The sequence below is a fragment of the Lotus japonicus genome, chromosome 3 (assembly GCF_012489685.1).
Source record: "Lotus japonicus ecotype B-129 chromosome 3, LjGifu_v1.2".
Taxonomy (NCBI): Eukaryota; Viridiplantae; Streptophyta; class Magnoliopsida; order Fabales; family Fabaceae; genus Lotus; species Lotus japonicus.
The window spans coordinates 81,355,703-81,377,070 of record NC_080043.1 but is presented as its reverse complement, the minus strand read 5'-3'; the positions used below and the strand labels follow the sequence as shown (position 1 = coordinate 81,377,070).

At 33.9% G+C, this 21,368-nt stretch overlaps 3 protein-coding genes across 4 annotated transcripts; 1 reads left to right on the top strand and 2 right to left on the bottom strand.

Moving 5' to 3' along the window:
* Positions 1 to 8,266: 8,266 nt before the first annotated feature.
* LOC130742792 (auxin-responsive protein SAUR78) lies at positions 8,267 to 8,973 on the bottom strand. The gene has a single exon (XM_057594890.1). It carries the CDS (start codon positions 8,793 to 8,795, stop codon positions 8,427 to 8,429), a length of 369 nt encoding a protein of 122 aa, XP_057450873.1. The 5' UTR covers positions 8,796 to 8,973; the 3' UTR covers positions 8,267 to 8,426.
* A 6,742-nt stretch (positions 8,974 to 15,715) lies between these two features.
* LOC130742791 (cytochrome P450 704B1) lies at positions 15,716 to 18,741 on the bottom strand. Its single transcript, XM_057594889.1, has 6 exons — positions 18,433 to 18,741; positions 17,948 to 18,163; positions 17,536 to 17,832; positions 16,985 to 17,362; positions 16,104 to 16,304; positions 15,716 to 15,989 (listed from the first exon to the last, which is right to left on the bottom strand). The coding sequence occupies exons 1-6, from the start codon at positions 18,724 to 18,726 to the stop codon at positions 15,810 to 15,812; spliced, it is 1,566 nt and encodes a 521-aa protein (XP_057450872.1). The 5' UTR covers positions 18,727 to 18,741; the 3' UTR covers positions 15,716 to 15,809.
* A 1,643-nt stretch (positions 18,742 to 20,384) lies between these two features.
* On the top strand, positions 20,385 to 21,315 carry LOC130746412 (17.4 kDa class III heat shock protein). Of its 2 annotated transcripts, XM_057599029.1 has the most exons (3): positions 20,385 to 20,489; positions 20,572 to 20,814; positions 20,899 to 21,315. In XM_057599029.1, exons 2-3 carry the CDS (start codon positions 20,605 to 20,607, stop codon positions 21,154 to 21,156), a joined length of 468 nt encoding a protein of 155 aa, XP_057455012.1. In that variant the 5' UTR covers positions 20,385 to 20,489; positions 20,572 to 20,604; the 3' UTR covers positions 21,157 to 21,315. The 2 variants fall into 2 exon arrangements, with proteins under 2 accessions (XP_057455012.1, XP_057455013.1); XM_057599030.1 differs by lacking the exon at positions 20,385 to 20,489 and having other exon boundaries at positions 20,503 to 20,814.
* Positions 21,316 to 21,368: the final 53 nt, after the last annotated feature.

The window sequence follows — 21,368 nt, the reverse complement described above, 5'->3', positions numbered from 1 at the left end:
TGATTTTGGTATTTTCAAAAAAGAAACTGATTAAATACATTAGAAAAATATTTCTTATGAATCTCCTCATATCAATAAAAGACCAATTTCCTTATAAATAAAAACAGAAGACCATTTTTTATTAATTATTAACCAAAAAAAAATTATCTTATAAAATAGAACATTTCCAACCTCACTGTAAAAAACCATTCTCATAGGTACCAAAGAGAATGTTTCTGGTATAGCAAATGCTAATGCTACACTTTAAGATTTGTTCTCAAACACATAAGAGAACGCTTTTCTCTAGTCATGTACCAAAACGCCCGGGAAAGCGTTTCCGTAGGAAAATTAGAAAAGCGTTTCCGTATCACATCAAAGGCTACGTTTTGACCCCATGTGTTGCACTATGTGATGAAAAACGTTCTCTTAGGTTTTAGCAACGCCTCAGACGACCACACTTGCAGAAGCGTTTCGGAAGCCAAAGGCAACGCTTTTTTAGGATTAGGCTACGTTTTTTGGGCGTTGTTGTAGACCCAAAATGTTGTAGTGACTCTATCTTATTTAATGGGTTTAGATAAGGTTCTATCTTATCTTATGGGTTTAGATAAGATGTTTAGATTATCTTATCTTGTAATACTAGAGTTAGTAGTGTCCTATAAATAGATAAGACCTCTAACAATAAAAGTGTGCCATGTGCTAGTGTGCACCAGGTGTGTGCGGAGTGCGCCGCAATTGGGCGGTGTGCAAGTGCGCCGCAATTCAGCGGTGTGCGAGGGTACACAGCAATTGGGCAGTTGAGAGAAACTGCTATTGCAGATGTGTGAGACAATTAGACAGTTGAGAGAAATTGCTATTGCAAACACAATTGATTATTGAGAATCAATAAAGGGAGCTATAGCCACTCTATAGCCGCAGAGGTAGGCTCAATTGGCCGAACTGCGTGAACAAAGTTTCTGTGTGGTTTATTCGTGCTTTCTCGCTCTATCGTACTGTCTGAATCAAGTTGTGCCTTCTTCTTCTTCCCAACAATTGGTATCAGAGCGCTTGGTTCGCGGGACCGAGGCTGGTGTGCCGAAAGTATCCATTGACGGTGTAGTCAGGTGGAGTGTTCCGTTTCTCACGGTGGAGCGAACGGCGGTTCAAAGTTGGATATCTTCCGCTACGGATAAAGGCCATGAGGATTGCAGAAGTCACTGAGAGGAGAAACTGACGGATCTAACAGACACGGGACATGGTGTTGAGCAAGGTGGAGTTCGAGTGCCAGAGTGCAACATACATGTTGACCAAGCCAGTCACCACCAATCCCGAAAATCAAAGTCAATAAACTGAAGCAACAAATCATCACAAGGGAGTTTGGAATTCGCCAAGGTGGAGATTGTTGGGAATTGGCTCATTAGGAAAATCTTGGGCCCAAAGATTTTATTTTGAGGCCAAATGTTCAGTTTATTAGGATTTGATTTAATGGAGAACACAATCCCGGAAATCAGGATTCAGAAGCTGAGCAGTTGATCTTCACGAGGGTTCGAGAATTCGCCAAGGTGGAGATTGTTAGGATTGGCTCATTATCTTATTAGTTATTTGAATTTGATGTAAGGGGATTGTAATATAGGGTTAGATGGATTCTATCTTATCTTATAGGTTTAGATAAGACTCTATCTTATCTTATAGGTTTAAATAAGACTCTATCTTATTTAATGGGTTTAGATAAGATTCTATTATCTTATGGGTTTAGATAAGATGTTTAGATTATCTTATCTTATAATACTAGAGTTAGTAGTGTCCTATAAATAGATAAGACCTCTAACAATAAAAGTGTGTCATGTGCTAGTGTGCACCAGGTGTGTGCGGAGTGCGCCGCAATTGGGCGGTGTGCAAGTGCGCCGCAATTCAGCGGTGTGCGAGCGTACACAGCAATTGGGCAGTTGAGAGAAACTGCTATTGCAGATGTGTGAGACAATTAGACAGTTGAGAGAAATTGCTATTGTAAACACAATTGATTATTGAGAATCAATAAAGGGAGCTATAGCCACTCTATAGCCGCAGAGGTAGGCTCAATTGGCCGAACTGCGTGAACAAAGTTTCTGTGTGGTTTATTCGTACTTTCTCGCTCTATCGTACTGTCTGAATCAAGTTGTGCCTTCTTCTTCTTCCCAACAGCATATACTTTCAATAGTTTCAGAACATTATTTAGTTATTGAAAATAAAAAAAGAATGAATGACAAATACAATTGGCTAAAGAATTTCAGTTCCACATGCATTTCATTTTCATTAAAGAAACTGTTATTGCAAGACGTTTCACAATTGGCTCTTTCGATATCACATTGTATTCTGTCAACACAAATTTAATCACTGCACCGAAATTGTATTACATGTGGATGATATTATTTATTTAGAGTAGAAATCATGAAGGTATTATATGCCACAAGCAACACTTAGCTCAACACTTCCAAATCAAGGACAAAGAATAAGAAAGCTAAATCATCTAATGTTGACTTGATCCTGATACTCTTAAATTAAACACTTGTCCTCTCGGCTCTAAATAAATTATAGGCTATAGTCCATTTATTACCATGAGGAAGAGCCAAAAGGACCAAAACAAAGTCTCACTCTTATAATACATTTTAGAAGCTTTCAGATGCTAGACCATAGGATGAGAGGATATGAATTTATAAAATCCAGCACCCATGTAATGTAAACTTAGGAAAACTTCAGAAATCAATGTTTCTATCAATAACATTTACTCATTTGTATCAATTCCAAATTTGTAATAACAAGAAAGTTAGTGAAAGAAAAAATAATGTAGTAAGAATAACAAAATGATACATATATATGCTTCTATCTAATCTCCCTCTCCAGCTTATATTCCAAATGACAACTTCCCCTGTTTTGCAACTCTTTGCATGCTACTCAAATTCAATAATCACTTGTTGGTATTATCACCTAAACTCAGGATTTAAGAACAAAATTAAACATTACCACCTAATCCTTACATGCTACTACACTCTATTCAACTTCATCACCGGTTCAGCAACATTTCCACAGAAACAAAGGTAAAATACTAAAATCTAGCAGACTAAAATGGTGATAAAAATCCAATTAACACAGGAAACTAAACAATGAGTTACTGAGAAAATAATAATGAAGAAAAAAGTTACGAAAACCCTAACCCCGTTCAAGCTGAGCAATCTCTAAGTAACTGGTCTCTAAACTCAGAAGCAAAATCAGTAGAAACTCAGGCAATCTTCAACAATCATGTTAAAGCAAACAAAAAATATGCACATGGTCCAATTTGATTTATTATTCTAATTACTTTTAAATTTTTTTGGTAAAAAGATTAAAGGACCGAAAAAATCAATTCTGGAGAGTCAAATAAAGTCAATTTCCAAAAGAAAGAAAAAAGTCAAATAAAGTCATATTTAATTAAAATTTTCTTTTGTCAATGTTGTGACAAGAATATTGTTAGTTGTTACAAGTAATATTGAAGTTGTATTGGTCCACTAACGTCCTTATCTTTTTTTATTTTTGAAACAACTAACGTCCTTATCTATCCCTTATAGACAACTAGTAAAGCTCAGGTCTCCCTCAGCAAGCATGATCAATCATTCAACTAGGGGATAACACACTATTACTGTTTTCTAATTATTATTTTTAAATTTATAATAAAATGAAAACAATTTATTTTTTTTTTGTTACCAGAGGAAGTCTAACTTATCTATATTAAAACTGTTTATCTTTATTATTATATATGGACATTATATTATCTCTCGCTTGGCAATTGGCATAAAATTATACTTTCTTTTTGGTATAAAAAAAAAGTTGACAAAAAAAAGAGAGGAAACCGTGGGTGAGGCCCACGGTATATATGGCAAATTAAAAGATGAAATGATCACCCGGCCTGATGTGAAAAAAACAATGAAAAAAAACTATGTGCGATTCCTTCCTCTGTAGCTCTCTCTGTCAATGGACCATGGAAACAAAACAAGACTAGGCTGGCTGCACTGCACTTACACTTGTGAACTGTTAAAGTGCTGTTTCCTGGTGTTTAAAGACAGAAAATGAGCAACTTGACCCCCAAAAATAAGGACAGGAAATAAACAAGAATGTCAAGGATTTCTTCTGTGCCCATTTAAAAGTGAAGGGGTACAATACCTTTTTGCCTTGATTTAGAGTATTTTTTATTGAAATTAGAATAAAGTCCTATTTATTTTAAACAATACCCTGAAGGTATAATACCTTCTATTCTTTTTTTAAATTTCCAAACAGTTTTATACACATTAAAAAAAATTATCCGAGTGGCATCCATATATTTACTATAAATTTAATCAATATATACTTACCAAAAAAATCAATATATATTAGTATAATGTAAATAATTTTACACTATTACTATTTTATGTCTTTTTTAATTTAAATTCAATAATGACATCCTATAATGTGATAAAAATTAATTTGATGTATTATTAAATTTTACTTATAAATAGTTATCAATTAAACTAGTACATTATTGAAGTGAAATTTTGGACTAATTGTGTTTATCACTCTTGAGATTTGTAATTATTACACTGACATTTACTCTTTTATTTTATCAGACACTAATCACTTTTATTTTATTTGGGACATTGCCCTATCTTATGAGGTTTATACTTATTGCAATGACCTCCCCTAAAGCTTATAATTATAAAACACTATCAATTATTCTAAATTGTGCATGAAGGGAAGAGAGGTCCTCATGCATTTTGTGAAAGAGCTTTGCTAAATGTACTGAAACGAAACACACGAACAAGGGGAACTGGTTGCAATTAATGAAATCAAACCCACCATCGATCTGATCAAAGAGAATTAAACAAATGCACTTCGTAAGGATTTTGTTTCGTATTATTTACTATTTCTCTTTGTGAAATAGAGGTGTTATAAAGATCGATCTGATCAACCCTTCTACGATCAGAACCTACTTTCGATCGAACAACATCTTCAATCACGAGCATCCCCAAAGGAACTCAAATATATGATCACGCCCTCTCGCGATTATTACCACACAAGACCTAGTATCAAAGACGTTTGTGTCACCTCATCGCCTCCCATCACGAGTCCTTCTGCCTAGCTGCAGACGTAGGCGTGGAGCTCAAGACTCCAGGTTTGACGATGACGGTAGACGACCTCGAGGCTCTTCCTTCCTTCTTCTTCTCAAAGCTCCTCCCAATCCTAACCACCCTTCCACCATAGTTCCACATATCCTCTTTAATTAACATTGTTGCAGTAAGTAAACCGAATTCCATCAATTAAAAGAGGAAGTTAGCTAGTGTAATAAAAATTAATCTTAAGGGACGTCAATGCATTTGCCCTCAACTTTTTCACTCATGATTACAGTGGAATGACTTGAAACCGAAGATTTGGAGTCTTTAACCAAAACAAGTTTTGAACAGCAAAGCATCTCCATTTTTCTAAGCAAGAGATATGAAAAACAAAGACAACAAATGCTAACGTTCCATTAAACCAGCATCAAGTACCCTTGGCTAGATCCTGTAATTTCGGTATAGATCTTCGTTAATGACACTTAATTAAAAAACACTCATGCTTGCGTGTATGCTCTAATTTTTTCTCGGTTGTTGCTGATCCCATGCCCATGGGCAGATATGATTTAGAATTCTGAAGTACATTTAAACGAGACAAGTCCTCTATCTAAGATAAATCTCATAATCTCATATTCTTGATTTATGGTCAAATATCCTTGACGACAACAAGTAAAGTAAAAAAATCACTTATCTTATGGTTTTGATTGATCCAATTACACGTATCACTAGTGTATCAGATATTGGAGACATTCATTTAATTTACCGATCCCATTAATATAATTTATTTTCTTATTCTGTTTTCCGGATCATTTTCTTAGTGAAAAGTGGTTAAAATCTTTGGTTGTACAAAAAAGAAAGCCTGAATGTTGTATATTTTATTTTAAAGAATTTAAATTTGTTAGCGTAAACACTTTTAGACATTATTCACACTAAAAAACACTTTTAGACATCGCCATATATAATTATATGAGTTCATCACAGATATACCGTAAAACTTCTTTGACCGACAACGAATCATTTTATGTCATATAAGATCAATATAGTTAAATTCTTTCTTAATTAAATTAAATTAAAATTTTATTTTATAATGTAGCAATAATTAATTGATTGTCTACATTAAATCCACAAGGGAAAATGTATAAAGAAAACAGAAAATGTGTCTCAGCGCCTAATTAACCAGCAACCTTTTGTTGAATTGATTTCATGTGAGATAAATGCTACTGCAAATTTGGTGACATAGGACATTGATGCCTATAATATTTAAGATATAGTCATATTCGTGTGAATGTGAGGAAAGGAGGGAGAATTAAAAAAAAAATGCATGAAACAAAAGCTTAATTAATTGCACGCCAATGTCGGCCAGTTTTTAATCCTAAGTGTACATTATAATTAATAGAGTAAAGTACACTCACCCCCTTAAGGTTTGTTAGAATTACACTCCACCCCATTCTTATCTAAAATCTACATCCCACCCCATTTTATATAGAGGCAAATTTAGTGACAAAAAATATTTTTCATTAATAATTAGTTATTATTTAAATTGTTAATCAATAATTTCAAAAAAAAAATCAATATAATCCAATAAATTTAAAAATGAAAACATCACAATCCTCCTCATTCTCTCAATCGCGTTTTTCCTCCGTAAATTCATAATGCAAATTATGCAATAGCACACCTGCCCGATTTACAAACTATATCTCGAACATAGTGAAACATGCTTGTGTTTTCATATTTGGTAATAATTCAATTTTAATCAAAATAATCTCTTTATACCTCCAATTTTCAAAATTGGGTTGTAGGCCAAAAAAGCAACACAAATGGGTGAAGAAAATAGAGAAACAAAATTATGAAAATATGAAGTGGATCTGAGGTTATTAGAGCCCAACGAGGCGGTGGAGCATCGTTTTTAACAAAATCCAACAATATCTAAGACCAACAGAGCGTTCGCTCACAACTTCAAGGGGTGAAATTCACAAGAAGTAGTTGAACAAGTGGCTTTAGGGATGTGCGATTCACGTTCTGGGGTTCAGGTTGCAACAAAACTTTGAGGCATGGAGGTGCCATGGGGTTTCACATTGTGGGACAGTGGAGCCGTGTTAAAGGGAGTAAAGGCTTGGTGGTGGCCGTTTGTGGTGAGAAATATGATTTGGAGATAGATGAGACGTGGACTTAACAGACAGAGTGAATGGTTTTTTTAAATTTAATTCAGTAAAATTATTTTCATAAATTAATGTATGATAGTGTATATGCATTAAATTTATTTAAATTTTTACTAATTAGTAATTAGTTTTTAGTAGTGAGGAATTTGTTTTCGTCACTAAAATTTGCCTTTATAAAAAATGGGGTGGAGTGTAGATTTTTAAAAAGAATGGGGTGGAGTGTCATTCTTGCAAATCTTGAGGGGGTGAGTGTATTTTACTCTAATTAATAAGTACCATACTTACAGTTTTTTTTACTTCCTCAATAATTAATTCTTAAACTATTGATGTTTTTTAAAGGCGTATGAATTAAGAAACTTTTAATTGAGGTAAAATATCATCATAGAGAACTAGATTACTCTTATTTGATGATGATGTTAAGAGAGAATGAGAAATATGATTAATAAACGAAAAATATATGATTAATGAATAGAAAAAAGAGTATAATTACAATTTGTTGAGAGAATTTTAAATAATTTTTCATCTAATTATTAAATAAGGGAATAGTGTATATAAAAAAATTGACAAGACTTTAACTAAACTTCTAAAATATCAATAATTTTAAAATATTAACAGCTTAGCATAGTGGAGGAAATAATTAAAAATCATCTTCATAGTTAAAATAAATAAATTAAGCAACTTGTTTAGCTAATTATCCTCTCTTTCCCCACAAGCAACTTGCACCGACCCGAGTTTGACCTCATTTGTTTTTGTTTTCTTGGTACGAAAACCCAACCTATTAATATGTATTTTTATTTTCATTAAACTCAAAATGGGTACACGTTTAACATGTCAAAATTTTACTTTTTTGATCACATTAAATTTGATGTGTCAACTTCTAATTTCTTCCTTATTTTGAGATATGTGAAATTATGTTTACGTTGACTCTAACGCCCCTAATGCATTACGTGTTTGTAACCCATATTAATTTAAGTTCTTCTTAAGATTGAATTCTTGAGATTAAGATATAACTAAAAATTAAGGAAATGCATACAGTATACACATACACATAGCAAATTCATGCCAACTTCAATGTTCAATTTTAAAAAATAACAATATATAACATTTGATCAATCTGAATTAACTACATTTCCATTGCTTTTGGTTTCTTTAATCTCACCATAAGAGAAAACAATCATAGTCAGTTACGATATCGCTAGCTAGCTAAGCACTTTTGTCAGCATGCACAGTTGTAGAACTCAACCAGCTCATCCATGGACCCCAACTGAGACTCAGCGCTTTCCAGCATCCACAGCAAATGCTCAAACAGAACCACCTCACACGAAACCACTATCTCCTCATCACAAGACCTGTCCACCAGCTCCTGAAACAGAGGGTGGCGGATGACATCGGAGTTCACGAGGTAGCGCCGACGCGACTTGCCAACATAAACAGCATGGAGTTGTTCCTGTTCCTGTTCTTTGGAGGAGGCGGCACCGCCTTCTTTGTTGGAGGAGACGCAGCTGTTGCTGCGGCTGAGCTTGGTTAGTGAGGGCCACCTCTTGATTGCTGACTTCAGTTTTGTGAGCTTTCCCAGTTTAGCCATGTTTGATAGAGGAGAGACTAGAGAGAGAGAGAGAGAGAGAGAGAAGTGAATGGTGTTGTTGTTGGTGATATGAGTTATGAGGAAGATGGGAGGGAAGGTTCGGTTATAAAGGGAGGAGGAGGAGGAGGGTAGTAGTGAAATGATGATGGTGGGGGGAGGGAAGGGTTAAATGGCCCACTGTTTAAGGACACAGCTAAGAATGAGATATTTGGTGGAGAATAGAAAACCAGTTGCCCTTTTGTTTGGCGTTTAGTGAGACAGGGTTTTGGTTTGGGAAGCTTTGAATAAAGACAATTTGCTTAGCTTCTTGTGCTTTTACATGCATGCCCTCTTTTTAAGTACCTCGAGAACCATGAGATCAAACTTCCTTACGGTTATATATGTTTTAGTGGGTGAAAGTTGTCTCAACAAGAGTGAGAAGTCTAGCTCACGTTTTGTGGTAATTATAATTCTATCTAGCATGGAATTATAACATTATTCTGTAAAGAATTAAGTAAAAGACAGATAAAATTTTCAATTCACTTTTAAATGCTAATGTATCACTAATATATGATTGGGTTAAATTGGATCCCTTGGATAAATTAGACAATGACACATGAATAATCGTTACATCCATCACTCTAGATTCCCTATTGATCTGTTTGGTGTCTTTTTTTTCATATTTTACCAATAAAATGATGTCATGCATTGATTAAAAAAAGCATGATTATGGTAGCTATAAGCTTACATTAGTAATTGTTAAATGTTAGAACATAATTTTATGAGTAAGATAGAGAATGAAATACCAAATAGGAAAAGAGGATTTCAATCCCACTTTAAATTGATAAACATTTTAGTTACTTCTAAGTGTTGAAATTGCAAAAGGTGTGATCATATATAACACACACATCATGTTTCACACAAGGAGGGGAAAAACATGATAAAAAGTTAAGTCGGAATGGGTGTGTATAAGAAAAACTAAACCGCCATGCTAATTCCATTGGCTCTCAAAATGTTTTAAGAATCGTGACTAGAATCTTATGAAAGAAGTTGTCACTTTTTTAGCTCTGTCTATATAGATTAAGAAAAACATAAAAACATGGTTGATAGGTGATTAGAACTGCCCCACCGGATTTAGTAAAACATTTCTCTTCTGTCATATATATACAACACAATACTCATACAATAGCATCAATACGTGGCAAGTATACTGCTTGATATGAGCCATGCTACCAACCACCATGCATCTGGTGTAAAGTAGGCTTAAAGTTATACCTTTTTTTATTATAATGGAAATAGGAAATGATTAAGATATTTATGTTTGTATAATAAGAAATACTTCTAGGTTGTTGGACCTGCTTTTTATTTTGTTATATTGATAGTCTTATATTAGAAGTATAATTCAACAACACAAAAGCTTCCCTTGATGTTATGATTAAAAGAAAGATCAATGAACAAAAATAAGTCTAGTTAGGTACAAAATGGCCAAGCTATATATGTTGGTGTTCTTGTTTTTGTTTGTTAATGTCATGGCATCATGATACAAGAACAAATTAAGGTGTTGGGTTGGTATATGCGCGAGCCAGCAAGGCTCTCTCAACTGGTCTTTGGGGTGGCTTTAGCAAATTCATCTGCATTATAAACTACAAAGTGACTGATGGTACCCACATCTTGTCCTGTTTTTATGTATGCTTTACTAGCTTTTTGCGGTACAGAGGTACCATTAGCTAGCTTCTAAATGCCTATGGGGCCATGGAACCTCATCTTGCAAAACACACTAACAACTCTAATTATGGACTTTGTCAATTTCTGTCTAAGAGGAGTGCTAGCAATACTCATTAATTTAGCGTTTTCTTTTCAATACTCACTTTTTAATACAAGTAACTTTTCATTACTATAGTTTAACATTTTCTTTTCAACACTCATTAGTTTATGCATTCCACTAAATTAGAATTGGAAATCATATATTTCTACCAGATCCACATGAATTTCAATCAATTAATGAGAAAGTAATGTAAAGAGAGTGTTAAAGTGAGTGCTCCTACCATATATTTTACTACTTATTACTTCGTAACAAACTTTTTTTTAGCAAATGCGTATATGTATCACCATCATTACAACAGTTTATTTGGTTTAATTGTAGAATTTCTATTATTGTCATTAATTGTCAGTGCTATTTATTTTTCAGATTTATATTAACGTACAGGTAGAATACCTCTTCATAAGCCTATGTATCAAAAAAAAAAAAATTAACAGGTAGAGTTTTAATTAATTGTCAGTTATGATTTTCTTGTATTTAAAGGATCAAAGTATCAATAATGAAAGTGTGAGTTTTTCAGTTCACCCCCACACTACGTAAAGAATTTCTGTTCTATACATACAAATGTGTGTGGTGCATAAAATTTGGTAGTTAGTTTAAAAGCTTAAATCAGTTCACCTAAAAAAGCTAAGATAATCTGTCTGAAACAATATTAAACTGCATGTGTCAGTTAAACAGGGGTTAATGTATATTAACAATTTCTATAAAATCAATGTAACACTTGCATATTAGAGTTTCTGAAAGGGAAATATAAATTTGGACTTATTATGAGTCATGTGTGAGTGGTCCAAGACTAATAAAACAAGAGGCAAAGCAGAAGCAAAATTCATGTATAGCTCGTGGTCCAGTTCTCCCGGTGACTAAGGTGGTGCTTCCACATCGTTCACGCGCGCCTACCCTTTCATTCCACGTTTTTCTTTGGACGGACCCTATCTATTTGGTGTGCCGTTGTACAAGCAACTTGAAAAAAGTATCTTGACACGAGCACCCACCCCACACACAACACAAGTGAGCGAGTTTTTTTGGATAATTAATTGTTTGATACAATATTCGAGTTTTTATGATTAAGTGGTTTGAAGTTCGGTCTTCCGTTATTAATTCTTCTAATAAAAGTTGAATTTCAGCACATGGTAGGTAAACTTATGCATTGTCTACAGTTCAAGGCTCAGATGATTCTTGGATGATGAGACTTGTTATAATACTCGCTCCGGTCCTTTTTATAAGAAACACTTGGACAAAATCACACAAACCAAGGAAACTAATATTTTTTATAAAATTAACTACTATGCTTAATTCCAATGATGTTTTTTTTCCTTTTTACAAGAACAATCATATTAATTACCATAAATGTTGATCATACCTATTGGGTGCTTGCAATTTCCCTCCATATTTTTGTATTGGGAATAAGTCTCTTTGCATTGGTATTGATTATTTGACTTAATTTTATAAGAGTGTTTCTTATAAAAAGGACCAAGAAAAATCTCCAAAGTGTTTCTTATAAAAAAGACCGGAGGGAGTATAATATAAAATTATTTATGTGACATTTACCCGACAGTTTAAGTTTTTGGAATAATTAATTGTTTCTCATTTATGTGATCCTTACTCGACAGTTTAATCTTTACGGATAATTAGTTGTTTGACATGATATCATAGTGTCAATGACTAAGCGGTCTAAAGTTCGATCCAAGTTGTTCCCAATTCTTCTGATAAAAAGTTAAATTTAAGTAGATGATAAGTGTGTTGGTGCATTTCCACGCTTCAAGCTCAAATGACTTTTGCGTGTGAGGGAGCGTGTTCAATATAATATAAAACCATTTATGTGGTCCTTATTCAACAATGTAAACTCGGAAAAATGATAGGGAAAGTATATGAATAAGAGAAATTTTACTTATAGGGATATGTTAATCCATTCAAGAGAAACTAAGAAAAATGTTATGGAGAGTATTAATAGACATCCATTATTTTTTTTATTTCTTTTAGATATATTACTTTGTGTCAGTTTAACCGCCATGAAATGTTGTAAAAGTTAGAAATTGCCATAAAATGGTATATTTAAAGGAATCTGACAAACAATGTTTGTGTATACCCTCGTGTAAAAAAAATGCTTGTAAATGCCCTTTGAAACAGATTATATAGTCATGTTTCCTATCCTAAATCTTGGCGAGTTGCTCTTTTGGGTAGAGATGGCAGGAAAACCCAAACCCGCGGGGCCCAATCCGAACCCGACCTGAAATTTCGGGCGAAACCCGATTTCTTTGGGTTCGGGTTTGGGTTTGGGTTTTATCCAAATTTTAAAACATGTTTGGGTTTGGGTTTGGGTGTGGGATTGATTAAGCCCGCACTCGCACCCAAACCCAAACCCGAAGCCTTATGCATGTAATTATCAGCCCTTATATAGTTACTAAGTAGGGTATTCTTTAAAGTTACTAAGTAGACTTATGTTCATAAACTATATTTTTTCCTTTGTATTGGAATGATGATGAGATTTAATCAGCTTATATTCATGTTGTTCTCTTATGCACATGTTGTTTCCAGATCGATTTTTTGGGTTTTTTGTCGGTTCAGTGCTCACATTGGGTTTTGGGTTTGGGTTTGGGTAACCCGAAACCCAGGGGTTTGGGTTTGGGTTTAACTTTTGCACCCATATTGAATTTGAGTTTGGGTTTGGGTTTGGGTGTTAAGTTTGGGTTTGGGTGTGGGAATGGCCAAACCCGCACCCACGGGGCCCATTGCCAACCCTGCTTTTGGGTATGGGTGGAAATAGGTCAAGTAGTCTCGTAAGGGCATGTGGCTGCCCGTTTAGTAAATTGATCAGGCTTAGGCTTTTTGAAAAATCTGATTATCTAAATAGGTTAGATCTAGCTTTTAGAAAAGCATGTTTGACCTACTAGGCTTACCTATTTGTGTTGAGTATGACTCTTATGTATGCTATATATGTCAAGTGGGCAAGGGGCGAGGCCGCGAAGCGTAATCTGAATCATTAGTATCCCTATATATGCTTGTAACACTGAAACTCTAACTATTGTATTTAGAACGAATCAATAAATTGAACTATAGTTGGTTAGGTTCTCTATAGTCGCAATATAGGCAATATTGGTTGAACTGCGTGACTAAAGTTTTCGTGTGTTTCTCTCTACTCTAATATGTATACGTGTTGTTGTTCCAACAGTTTGAAGTGGAAAAAAAAATTAAGATGCACTGTAGTTGCCAGTTTTTTTTTTTTTACTTTTGTTGCTTGCTCTCTGGAGGTCCTGTGTTCTTTTGGATTTTCCTCCCTTTCTTGAGAAAGGTTTTTTCATACCTATCTGGTAAAATATATATTTTTTTGCATTGAAAACAAATTTGTTATATGATACTATGAATCTATGGTAGTAGATATATTCTTATGTTGTCTTTGTTCAAAAACAGCTAGCCTCCCCCAGGTCCCAGTCCCCACGCCATTCTCCCTCTCTTTCTCAACAGATGCAAATATATGAATGATGGAGCTTCATAAATAAAAATGGTCCCAAATCTTTCGAAATTTGATTATGTGCTTAAAAAAATCATGATTCGTGCCCCAAGACGAGATTAAATTTAGGGGTTGGACCATTGATATATGCATTAAATTTGAAGATCGCATTTGGATTTGCTAATTATACATATATCATGTGCCATGAAATTATATGTGGCGTAAAAAATGACAAAATCATTGTCAGTTCAACCATAATTGAACAGAGCACTTAAACTACTTAATTAAACAGAGCATAAATGCTCTTTGAGAACCATTTAGCAGACATATCAAACACTATAGGGATTTTGTTTTGGCATGTGTAGCAATGGCCTTTGTTTGGACTCGTGCGTTCAACATCAAAACATGCATATTCATGTGTTTTCCTTTATGAAGTTCTTTTTTCTTGGTTAATAACTTATTATGTTTACAAACTAACTATAAGTTTTAGACACTAATAAGCATAGCAGAAAATGAGAAGCATAAGTTGTGTCAATTGTGGCAAATAGACCTTTTATTTGTATGTTGTTTGCTAGAGAACATTAAAAAAAATGTAATCTACTAATCGTATCTTGGTTTGCCGGTTATGAATCATGTGCATGAGATAAATTATATAAAAATCATGTTAGTTCAACTATTATTGACCAGGTTATGTAATAAATAGCTTAGCATACTAAACAGAGCATATATGCTGTTTGAGAATTGATTATGTTCAAAATATCAAACACTTACTGAGATAGTGATTCTCTGGCATGTATCTTTCTCCCTTCTGATTATGTATCCATACAATCGACAACTAGTATGCATTACTCCTTTCTTTATTTGGTTTTCTTGTGGCTAATCTTTGCATGTGTCTTACTTATTTAAAATGCTAATTCTCTCTTTCTTTATTCTTTATTCTAAACAACCCTCAAAGCTACAGTTTTAACATTAAGAACTCCTACAAACAAATCGTAGCACACTTGATAATATTGAGTCCTTAAGCATGTCAAGAGTTTGACATTTTTGTGTGTAGAAAAAAATTATTAGGAGAGGCAAAATCCACTTTGTAGCATAAGTATTTACTGGTTTGCTGGAGAAATAATGTATGTTGGTCTAGCAGAAATAATTATATTAGAGGGTTTAAATTGATTCTTTCCAGCGAATAATTAGATAGTTTTCCCAAACAAATTTTTTGGATAGGTAGTATCGATGAAGTTATTCCGAGTGCTATGAACTTAGAAAAGGTAAGCAAATTGAAGAAAATACTTCAAATCTTTGTGTATTGACCCCAAATCAAATTGTTTGGGATTCCGAGGTGAAGGAAATGATTTTACTTACAAACAGTGGGCAATTACATGTAATTTTAGAGATTAACCAATTTCTTAATGTTGGATTATTCCAATAAAATCACACTTCCTTATGAATTTAATCAATTTATCTTAAACTATGATCTTTTAACTCAACTTTATCCAAGTTTTGTTGAGGGAACGACGTCACTTTTCACTTTGACTTGAGCGAAGTATGTGAAATTTCTTACTTTTTACAAAATGTTGGAATTGGATCCAACAATGGGTTGTCTATGTCTGACAGATATATATTACCTATTATTATTTAACTATTGTCAAATCCACATAACTTTACAAATTACAGATCTTCTACAAATCATTATTTATTCCATCACTTAAATATGTGATCATGATTATGGGAATATCATTATACATATATAACTTGTATTGGTAAAAGCACCTCAGGGGCGTTTCTCTATGGTAAGCTTTAAGCCATGTGCCATTGATAACAAAGTCATCATCCTGTATTTCACAGGATGACCAGGCACCAAGTTGAACTTGTAAAATCTGCACAAAATAGCAAGCACCATCCTCATCTGGAGATATGCAGAGTCCTTCCCAAGACATATCCTTGGCCCAGCCTGAAAATAAATACAAAAGAAAATCAAATTTATAATGTAAGGTGTTTGTTGCATTGCACATGTTGGTTCTAATTTCAAACTCACAATCATAGATTCCAAAACAGATGAACTTGCCTGAAAAGCTGAGAATTTGAATGGAGATTCATTTTGGAGAACACCATCTTTGAACCAACGCTCAGGTATAAATGAAGCTGCATCAGGTCCCCAATTATACTCCATCCTTCCCATAGAATATGGCACATAAGTTACCATGCCTCCTGCTTTTATTTTGGTACCATCTGGTAAAACATCATCCTCTAGAACGCCTTTTGGATCCTACAATCAACCATTGATATTTGTAGAACTAGTTCAGTTTAACTTACTATATAGCAACAACCTTAGAGATCCAACTCTTAGAAGCGCTCTGCTTTGTTTAATGTTTAGGATTTAGCTCATCTATGGTGAGAGGTGTACTTTTGAAAATAAAAATGTGAAATTATAAAGTGTATCTCTTTACTTCAATAGCATGCTTACAACATATTTGAATAAACTTTTTTCTTTCTTTATAGAATCAATTCTAACCGCCCAGAAGCTGCTTACATACGATTCTACTTAGAATTAATTTTGGCTTGATAATCAATTATAAAAGAATTTTCTAACATGCGCTTAGTTTCTAGGTAAAATACTCGAGAATCAATATTGATTACAACCTAAAAGTCCTAGCTTTTGAGTAAATGTGCCTTGAGTGCAAATTGTGAAAACAAACATGCAAGTAGATAAATCTCTTGATTAGTATAAAATTGAGGCTGCCAATGCCTTTTTCTTCATCAAGCTTTTTTCTTTTAGTCTTCTATACAGAAGAATTTCTACTGCCTATTCAGGTCCTAATGCAGAATAAAACTTAAAGTTTGGTTGTCCTATATTGCTTTCTTACTTGAGTTTTGTGGGGTAAAGAGAGATCTAACATTTTGTGAAATTGTGATAAAAAGCACCAAATGAATTTATAAAATGAGTACCTGAGGAACTGCAGGGTACAATCTTAGTGTCTCCGTTATGACAGCATGCAAATAGTGCAATCTCTCTAGTGAATCTTTATTCAATAACCATGAAAACTGCTCTACTCTTTGATTGAATGATTCAGGGTCCCCTTTGTCACATTGAACCAAGGAAAAACTCTCTTCCTTTGCTCGATTCTCCTCAAAAGCTTTGAGCTCCAAGTAAAGTTTGTCAGCAACGTGAGGATGTGTCATCACCATATATGTGGCCCATGATAGAGTTGTTGCAGTTGTGTCACGGCCAGCAATCACAAAATTCAACACAACATCTCTCAGACTTTTGTCTGTTGCATTTCTTCCTCCAAGTTCTATGAATCTTGATAATATATCAGGTTTTATCTGTAACAAAGATAAAAATCATGTGTTAATTAATCTATAAGCTTAGATTTGAGCTCCTTCTACAATTGATTTTAAAGCTAGAATCAATTTAGACGAGAAGCTTATGAGCGCCAGAATTGATTTTGGTAAAGAGAAGCTGATCTAAACATGGTCCAATGTTTCTATGATACTACCTGATTTTGTTGGCCATTCTTAGTAGCATCTTCTATCTCTGCCTTCCTTCTCCGAATCACTGAGTAAGTGAAATCATCGATGACTTTGATGCTTTTGTCAAGTTGTGCTTCTGAGCCTATATTTAGAAATTTCTTGATTTTCCATAGTGGATCGATGAAGCGGAGTGTGACTATGATATTTGCAGTATCAAAGGAATGAGCAAAACTATTGTCTGGTAAATCAGGAGCCAGAGTTCCAATTTCCACTCCAAAACCCACCTTACATATGGAGTCTAAAGTCATTCTCATCAACAACTCCTACAAAATTGACATTTCAAACAACATCAATTGCAGCCTCCACTACTTTATAGGAAACAAATTTTCAATTTTGAAGAAAATATAATCATAATTGAAGAATGTTTGTTTGTAGCACCTGCATGTCTACTATTTGGTTGAGTATAGATGCTTGGTTGAGAATTGCAGAGAGTTTTAAAGCATAGTCCCTGAAAACTTTGGTACTGAAATCCCTCAAATTTCTTGATGCAAACTCTAAGCTTGCAGTCTTCCTTTGTTTCTTCCAAAGCTCACCATCAACATTAAATATCCCATCTCCAAGTAGCACTTCCATATAAGAATGATACACTTCACCCTGCAGTCAGAATCAATCAAAATCTTTTCAATTAGAAAATTTGATTATACATAGTTGAACATTAAACATGATTCAAACATGATTCTCATAAATAGAACTGCCCCATATGGCTTAATAGCATGTGTGGATCAGATTTTCTTTCTTTAGAATCAATTTTGACAACCAGAAGCTACTGACAAAAGCTTCTTCGCCGAATTGATTTTGACTTTAAAATTAATTGTAGAAGAATTTTCAAACATGCACTAAATCAATATATGTAGGTCAATTACCTTAGGATAGTTATTGAAGTTTGTCTTTAGCACATGTTCCACATTAGCAGGATCAGCAATATATGTATAAGTTGTGAACGGCATAGGAACCACAACAGTTTTGGACTTGGAAAAATATTGGACAAGCCAATCATGCATCCTACCATAGTTCATCAATTGCTCAATAGAAGCTCCAAGAAAAGGCCAAGTTTTGGGGCCTTTCTTGTTCCTCTGACTCCATCTGTGTATGAAAAACCATGAAGCAATCAGGCAGATCAGAAGCAATGACCCTCCCATGTTAGTCTCTTCTCCCATTGTTAGGACTTGAAAATTTATCTGCATACAGAAATTTTAATGTGCCATAGAAAATGGATGCTCTTTTTTTTTGGTGCAAGAAAATGAATGCTCTAGTTATTGATTAATGAGTGTTTTTATATTAGTTAAGGGGAGATAAGAGGTGGTTTAAATGTAGGAATTTAACTGGTTTATTTTATGTTTGGGTTTAACTAAGTATTAGCAACTTCGTCACAATCTTTTAGTGCTTATTATGGTTCATGAATTGGTAAGATAAAGAAAAGCTTCATTTGTTCCGTGCCGTTAACCTACATTTCCTGTAAATACTGATTAATGGAATAATGGGAATATTATCAACCAACTTTTTTCATTCAAGCCCAATATTTTTTCCACACCCTTTTGCATCTCTATTTTATTTTGTCTATCCTTTTTTCCAACCATATAATATATATCACATCCCTTACTTTTTCTTTCTTTCTTTCTCTTCTCTTTTTATCTCATCTTTGAAAATGTATTGACTTAATTTGTTTAGTAAATATGTGTAGTCTAGCCTAGACCTTTCAATTAGTAGTTTAATCTATTTCGACCACTGTTTGATATATATCAGAAACTAAAATTTCAATTAAGTTAAATATTAAAATTGCATATATAATTGTTCCTAAATATGTAAGTTGATATGTGACTTGACACAATTATATTGAATGTGAATAACATAAAAATTAAACTAAAAAAAGAACTTTTATTTCATATGATAGCACTAATGTGACACCTGTTTTGTTCAAATATTGGCTTTATATTTTTTTAATGAAAGACATTTTAATTAAGTGAGATTGAAATGTACTACTAATTCACTCTACATCTTGTTTTGTTCTACTTCTAATACCAAGCATAAAATAAAACTTATATATTCTTTTCTATCTTATTTTAACATTTGGACAAAACATTAACTCAACTCATTTTCTCTCTCTTAATTATTATATTCTCACCTAATTAATCTGAGATGAAGATTTTTATTCACCCAAAAATGTGTTAATACACAAACCTTGCACATTAAATGGTTTGTTTCTCCTAACAAGTTTTGGCCAAAATTAAATCAAACTTCTAGCTTTATTTTTATCTAGCCAAATTCAATCATTCGTTCCAGAATTTGAGTAAGGAGATTCTCTAATTCAGTGTAGTGCACGGTGGTGAATGCGGCTGAGAGTATGGTGTTGCAGTGAGAAATCATACGTATTTATAAAAGACACTTTAATGCTCAAGTCAGCAATATATCAGAAAGATAATTCTCAAGAACAGTAAGATAGTGATACGAGTAATTCTAAACTAAACTTATATATATATAGTTGTTGAAGTGAGCAGTGATATGTGTTTACTGTTTGCAACCTTCTATGAATTGATTTTTTTATCCAAAACTTCTATTTTTTTTTTTGTGCAGAAACTTTAACTCAATAAAATCCTCTCATTCTCTTTTTTCTTTCCTTCCAATTCTTTTCCTGTCTCTTCTTAATCCAAACATAAATAACACAAGATGATACAGTGCAATTTTGCATGGTGAATTGCTATCTGAACCTGACACGTATGTAGAAAACAATGACCCTGGAGTATCCGCAATTATCCAGAGATTAACACGTGTAACCAAAATTCTAGTAGATGTTTCCAGAACGTTTGGACAATCACTCGAACTTTCTTCACTCCTCACCATTTTTCTAAACCCCTGTTTAAGTATACCTTTCTCATCACAATTTCCCTTACTAACCCATTTTTAGACGGTGGCACAATAACAGGTAACAACATAATCATTGACACACCATGTTTTGTGAAGTACTATGGTTTTTACATACTGTTTTCTCTTGTTGATGATTTCAGGTTCTGAGTAATTGTTGTGTGAGACTGGTGAAAATGAACGGAACTGGTGACTTGTTCAATGCTGCAGTTAACAATCTGTTGAATTTTCCTGAAACCATGGAAAAGCTAATGTTTCCTTCTAGAGGACATGACAATCAAGAGAACAGAGGAGGAGTTTCTAGTATACCAGTGGATATTTTGGACACTCCCAAAGAGTATGTGTTCTTCATGGATGTTCCTGGTCTATCCAAGTCTGAAATTCAGGTACTTATGAAGAAAGATCATATTCTTGTGTTTTGATTTCATTTTTGTTGTGTCTGGTACATATGAAATGTGCTTGTGTTTCAGGTTACTATTGAAGATGAAAATACTCTTGTGATAAGGAGCAATGGGAAGAGGAAACGTCAAGATAGTGAAGATGAAGGGTGCAAGTATCTTAGGCTGGAGAGGAGAGGGCCTCAGAATTTGCTGAGGAAGTTTCGTTTGCCTGAGAATGCAAATGTGTCAGCTATCACAGCAAAAAGTGAAAATGGGGTTCTCACTGTGGTTGTAGAGAAGCTGCCTCCACCTCAAAAATCCAAAACAGTTGAAGTTGCAATAGCCTGAAGGATGATAGTTTGTATCGGGAGCTAGTTCCCCCTATTTTTTCTTGTTTTTAGTTTGTTTTAGCTACTTGCTTAGGAGTCTAGGGCTTCTAGGTTTGCCTTTTTGGTTTCTTCAGGTCACAATGTAAAAGTGTTTAATCAGTGTTTCTTGTTTTTATGACCTTTTGTTCCTTCTAATGGAGTTTTGAAATGAATTTCTAGCTAGAAAGTACA